Genomic DNA, 6,000 nt, shown 5'->3' on the forward strand with positions numbered 1-6,000 from the left:
TGCTCCTGGTCAGCCTCAGCAAATTTTGGTGCTGATTTCCTTGAAGACACCTTTGTGGCTTGACTGGTTGTGTGTCCATTCTTGCAGCTTATACACAGCTTTGGCTTATTGGGGGGGGGGTGGGGTGTAGGTGCGGTGATTTTGGCCAGTCAAGGGCCGTTTGGCAACAAATCCGTATGAGAAATTTTGAAGGCTGCTTTCAATTGTGTGTCACGCATCCCTTGGGATGCTGATTGGCTGCCATTCAATAAGCTGCAGTGTCCAAGGTGGGTGCAATATTCAGGGCTTCCATTCAAGAGAGGGAATGCTGACAAGCTGCGCTTGTGCATGACGGCAGAATGCAAATTCTCTGCAGGGCTGTAGTGAGGTCAGTATGTTCAAAGATTGACTGATTGCGTACCTGCATTATCCGGATCCACGGGGGCATGGGGTGAGCAGGCAGCCATGTCTGTGTGTGGGCTGGGGGAGGAGGGGAAGATAGAGGGGCCAGTGATGTCTGTATGGGAGGGAAGTGATGTCTGTATGCGGGTCAGTGATGTCTGTATGCTGTATGGGGAGGGGAGGGCAGCAATGTCTGTATGGGGAGGGGGCATCGATATCTGTAAGTGGGGGATGTGGGGGCAAACGATGAAGCCAGTGATGTCTGTGTGGGGGGTGGGGGGGGGGGGGGGCAGCGATGAGGCCAGTGATATCTGCGTGGCAGCCAGTGATATCTGTGGGGGTTGGATGGCAGTGATCTGGATGATGGGAGATCTTTTCAGTGATCTCCCAGAGCTGTGCACGTGCGTGGGTTCTTCTTCATCCTGCCAGTTTCAGGCTCTTAGCCGTGAATAGCTTCCCCTCTCCCCACCAAGCATTTAATGATATTCACAATTGTGGCCTCTACATTGAGGAGTGTGGGAGATTCAGGTCTGAAGTTGCACTGGAAAAAAAAGTTGTGATTTAGAGAGTTTTCTCACCAACTCAGCACTTTCTGGAGAATTGCCCCTTCCGTATATTTCTTACATCTGACATTTGAAGAAACACAAAGTAGACATGCGTGTTTTTTTGAATAGGACAACATATTAGAGCAATAAGCAATTGAAGTCATCAAGAATTTGGGCGCTGGGAAATAGGATGCATAAAGCTAATTTTTAAAATGGAGATTGCACGATGGTAAAACCTTAAACCCAGCAAGTTGCAGCAGCGCCTTGTAACCGATGCACCTCACTTGCACAGGCCACGCACCTGCGGCACACAATATGCAGTTTTTCCGCTTTTTCCCAGCTTTCCAGACGAATACCAGACCCAGCAACCTCTCTTCTTGCGGTGTGAAAACATCTTTTTGCAACTGGTTCCGAATGGCAATCATAGTATGATGGCTTCCTTCCTTCCCTTTTGATTAAATCGCAATCCGGTAAGTTTCAAGTCCAAATAACGTGTTTTCTGTTAATTGTTATTAGAGTGGAATCCTCACAATAGCGAAAAACTCATATGTCTCCAAGTGACTGGAAATCGGATGATCTAAAACAGATTCAATCTATTACTGATTGAAAAAGAAACTGTTTTTCTAAAACATCCGGCCTCCACCTTCTCTGTTCCACCAACTGACAGAAGCTTCCTGCCAACGGAAGCGCGAGGGAAAGAACGCGCGTGCTGCGCTACCCTGCCAGCCCCACCCAGGCTGCACCTAGCCCCGCCCATCACCAATCACCGTGTCACACCCTTTTCGGACCATGCCCCGCCCATTTCCCCGCCAAACCTCTCCCATCCCCATCATACCACGCCCCTTTCCCCGCCTCTCCACTCGATGCTCCGCCCGTCATTTCAATTGATTGACAGCAGTTTGCCCCGAAACGGGCATGCGTGGCGCGGTGTTCGAGTTAACGGTTTGTCTGCCCTCCGCTGGTTTGAAATGAAGGCACGGAAATAACCCGGTGCGGTATCTTCTCTGTTTGTCTGGATGTCTTCAGTTGTCAACACCGCGAACCCCCAGTTAAATGCAATGTTCGTCTTCAGCTCCGAGACAAATTCAGTACATACATATATTAATTTAAACACGAATGGAGTTGCTTCTTCTTCAGTGTGGCTCACATTTGAGTAGAAGTTGGTCCAAGATGCGTCTTCGGCCGCAACAGATGGACATAAATAATGCTCCTTATCATAATTGGTTGCAGCAATCGCGGTTGTCAGTTGGTGAATATCACATGCTGTTTAAGCTGTTAAAGGACAAAACTTTGGTTGAGGACAGTTAGTTATGCCATGTCTAAGGACAATGACAGCAGTACAAAAGAAACCACAATCCTCTGGCCACACTTATGTTGTTGGCCAAGGAAGCCAGCTGATATACCGCCATAGTGGAGGGCAGCAAGCTATCAAGGCAAATTGCCTTAATGAAGTAGCAGAGCCAGGTCAGGAGTGGCTGCAACTTAGGACATGGATCAGTGACCTCCCAGAACAACTCAGGTAAGCCTCCTAAGTCTTGTATCTTAGTTCTTTTTATTTAGCTTTGTTCTACCTGTTTGGTCCAGCACTTACACAACCCCACGTTACCAGCACTCTTCCTTCCATTACTCCAATTGACACTGCACTTTGCTCTGTCTATTTTTAGTGCAGCAGTCTTCTATTCCCCCTGTTCCCCCCCCCCCCCCCACCGCATTACTTCAGCTCTTGGCATCTCTGTAATCACTTTACAAGATGTGGAGATGCCAGCGTTGGATTGGAGTAAACAGTAAAAAGTCTCACAACACCAGATTAAAGTCCAACAGGTTTATTTGGTAGCAAAATCCACTAGCTTTCAGAGCGCTGCACCTTCCTCAGGTAAGTGGGAGTTCTGTTCACAAACTCAATTTACAAAATAATGGTTGGAATGCAAATCATAAAGGTACAGACAATGTGAGTGGCGAGACTGTTAAGCACAGGTTAAAGAGGTGTATATTGTCTCCAGACAGGACAGTTAGTGAGATTTTGCTAGCCCAGACAAGTCGTGGGGGTTACAGATAATGTAACATGAACCCAAGATCTTTACAAACCATCCCACCCAAATCTGCAAATTCATAAAACTTCTTACCACCATAACATTGACAACACTTTTTTCTTTCATGAACAAGCAGGAATTAACTAATAGGTGAGGGACTTCGACTGTCCTAAGTCGTAGCAAAATTCGAAGGTATTGCAGTTTGTTTGGGGGTTTTTAAGTAAGATGCTGCTTCCATTCAAGGAGGACAGATGACTTGTTCGTCCACATATATCAAGTCTACAAGAGACTTCAGGACTGTAGTTACAGTGTCTCTGGTTCTACAACATTATGAAAGAGTGGAGATGACGCTGCATAGTTGGGAAGCTCTGCAAAGAGGAAGAACGCTTTACTACAGGTTTCAGAGAGCACTTTCCGCCCCACCTAGGAGCTATGTCTGAGGAATCTTGAATTTGGCAAGCAGGTTATCACAGAGGTTTGCTATCTCATTCAAGAGGACCTTCCTCACACTAGGATGAAGTCAGCAGTACCAATGGCTGTGAAGGTTGAATTGAACTTGTACAGAACTGTATTATTTCAGGCAGAAACAGATAACCTTGCAAACATCTCCCAGCATGCCATCCATTGTTACATTCAGGAAGTGACATAGGCATCTTTGTGTGAAGAGAGGCAATGAAATTGTTTTCTGTCTAAACAGAGAGAAGCAAGATCTGTAGACATCTGGGCTAGCCAGGATACCTGATGGTAAAATAATCCATTGACTGAACATTTGTAGAACTGCTGGCTCCACATCAGTGGGAAGAGGTACAGAAGCTACAAGCATATTAGCATATGTAATCGCACATAAACCGTTATGTCAATAAGTGCCTGCTTGCCTGGCAGCAGCCACAATTCCTACTTCCTGAGGCAGTTGGTCATTCCTGACAAGAAGAAACAGAAAGTGGCTAAAGGACTGTTCCCTCTACACTTGGCTAACAATTTTCGTCTGGCGGGAGAAATAGCAAATGCACTAGTGATAATTTACCAAAATTCGCTGGACTCTAGGGTGGTTCTTGCAGATTGGAAAACAGCAAATGTGATGCCACTGTTTAAAAAATGAAGTAGACAAAAGGCGGGTGACTGTAGGCCGATTAGCTTCTGTAGTGGGAAAATGCTTGAATCTATCATCAAGGAAGAATAACGAGACATCTGGATATAAGTTGTCCCAGTGGTAAGATGCAGCATGGGTTCATGGAGGGAAGGCCATGACAAATTTGCTGGAATTCTTTGAGAACATTACATATGCAGTGGACAATGGGAAACCTGTGGATGTGGTGTGTCTGAATTTCCAGAAGGCACTTGACAAGGTGCCGCACCGAAGACTGCTACACAAGATAAAGGTGCATAGTGTTACGGGTAGCATGGATAGAGAATTGATTAATTAACAGAAAGCAAAGACTGGGGGCAAATGAGTGTTTTTCTGATTGGCGATCAGTGACTAGTGGTGTGCTTCAGGGATCAGTGTTGGGACTGCAACTGTTTATGATGAGTTGGAGTTGGGGACCAAGTATAGTGTGTCAAAATTCGCAGATGACACTAAGATAAGTGTTAGAGCAAAGTGTGCAGAGGATGCTGAAAGTCTGCAAAGGAATATAGATAGTCTAAGTGAGTGGGCGAGGGTTTGGCAGATGGAGTACAATGTTGGTAAATGTGAGGTCATCCATTTTGGTAGGAATAACAGCAAAATGGACTATTATTTAAATAGTAAAAAACTGCAGCATGCTGCTGTGCAGAGGAACCTGCGTGTCCTTGTGCAGGAATCTCAAGGAGTTGGTTTGCAGGTGCAACAGGTAATTAAGAAGGCAAATGGAATTTTGTCCTTTATTGTTAGAGGGATGGAGTTTAAAAACAGCAAGGTAATGTTGCAGCTGTATAAGGTGCTGGTGAAGCTACACCTGTGTACTGTGTAGTTTTGGTCTCCTTACTTGAGAAAGGATATACTGGCACTGGAGGGGGTGAAGAGGAAATTCACGAGGTTGATTCTGGAGTTGAGAGGGTTGGCTTATGAGGAGAGACTGAGGAAGACGGGCTATACTCATTGGAGTTCAGAAGAATGAGGGGAGATCTTATAGAAACATATAAGATTATAAAGGGAACAGATAAGATTGAAACAGGGAAGTTGTTTCCACTGGTGGGTGAAACTAGTACTCGGGGGCATAGCCTCAAAATAAGGGGAAGCAAATTTAAGACTGAGTTGAGGAGGAACTTCTTCACGCAAAGGGTTGTGAATCTGTGGAATTCCCTGCCCAGTGAAGCAGTTGAGGCTGCCTTATTGAATGTTTTTAAAGCAAGGATAGATACATTTTTGAACAGTAAAGGAATTAAAGTTCTTGTGTGCGGGCGGGTAAGTGGAGCTGAGTCCATGAAAAGATGAGCCGTGATCTTATTGAATGGTGGAGCAAGTTTGAGGAGCCAGATGGCTATATAATGAAACCTGTGCAGTCAGTGGAAACATTCTGTAACAGACCATCGGTATACTTAAGTGACTGTCCTGCTGGCTGGACCACTCAGGGGGTTCTTTAGTACTGAGTAGAGTGCTTTCCAAGTGGTCAATTGTATGCTCTACAAGCTTGCCATCATGAGAACATATACTTTGCCACTAGGCATCCAGCGACCACCTTGGATGAGGAAACAAAAAGGACGCAGCTTGGACCTCTTCACTCTGCTGTGGCTGTCCAAGACTGTCTGCTCAGACTGCACATCCCCTAGAGATCCACCATTTTTCATCTTACCATCCATTTGAGATGAAGCATCCACTTGGCCAAGATTCTGCAATAAAAGTTACAAACAGTAACCTTAATATTTTTATCCAAAAACACATCTATTTCTGTGTTGGAGCTGGACTCTTCCATGCTCCTTGGTGATGGAGGGAGGTTATCTATCACCAACCATTTTGGTGTGCATCCTCATAGCATTCTGTATGCCAGCCCATCCAACTCCTTATTTGCATTCCCTGTAGCAGAATTTGTCTGTGACTTTGCCCTCATGTAAGCTGACACACAAAC

At 45.5% G+C, this 6,000-nt stretch overlaps 1 protein-coding gene across 1 annotated transcript in view; it reads right to left on the minus strand.

Moving 5' to 3' along the window:
- Positions 1–1,413, minus strand: part of LOC145342675 (exocyst complex component 1-like) — an 87,833-nt gene extending 86,420 nt beyond the window's left edge. The window contains exon 1 of the mRNA XM_080188228.1: positions 1,228–1,413. Coding sequence (XP_080044354.1) covers positions 1,228–1,351 — 124 coding nt within the window. The 5' untranslated portion in view covers positions 1,352–1,413. The remainder of the gene's footprint in view (positions 1–1,227) is intronic.
- Between the last annotated feature and the right edge of the window lie 4,587 nt (positions 1,414–6,000).

This window comes from Carcharhinus amblyrhynchos, chromosome 4 (assembly GCF_965287045.1).
Source record: "Carcharhinus amblyrhynchos chromosome 4, sCarAmb.v2.hapA, whole genome shotgun sequence".
Classification (NCBI taxonomy): domain Eukaryota; kingdom Metazoa; phylum Chordata; class Chondrichthyes; order Carcharhiniformes; family Carcharhinidae; genus Carcharhinus; species Carcharhinus amblyrhynchos.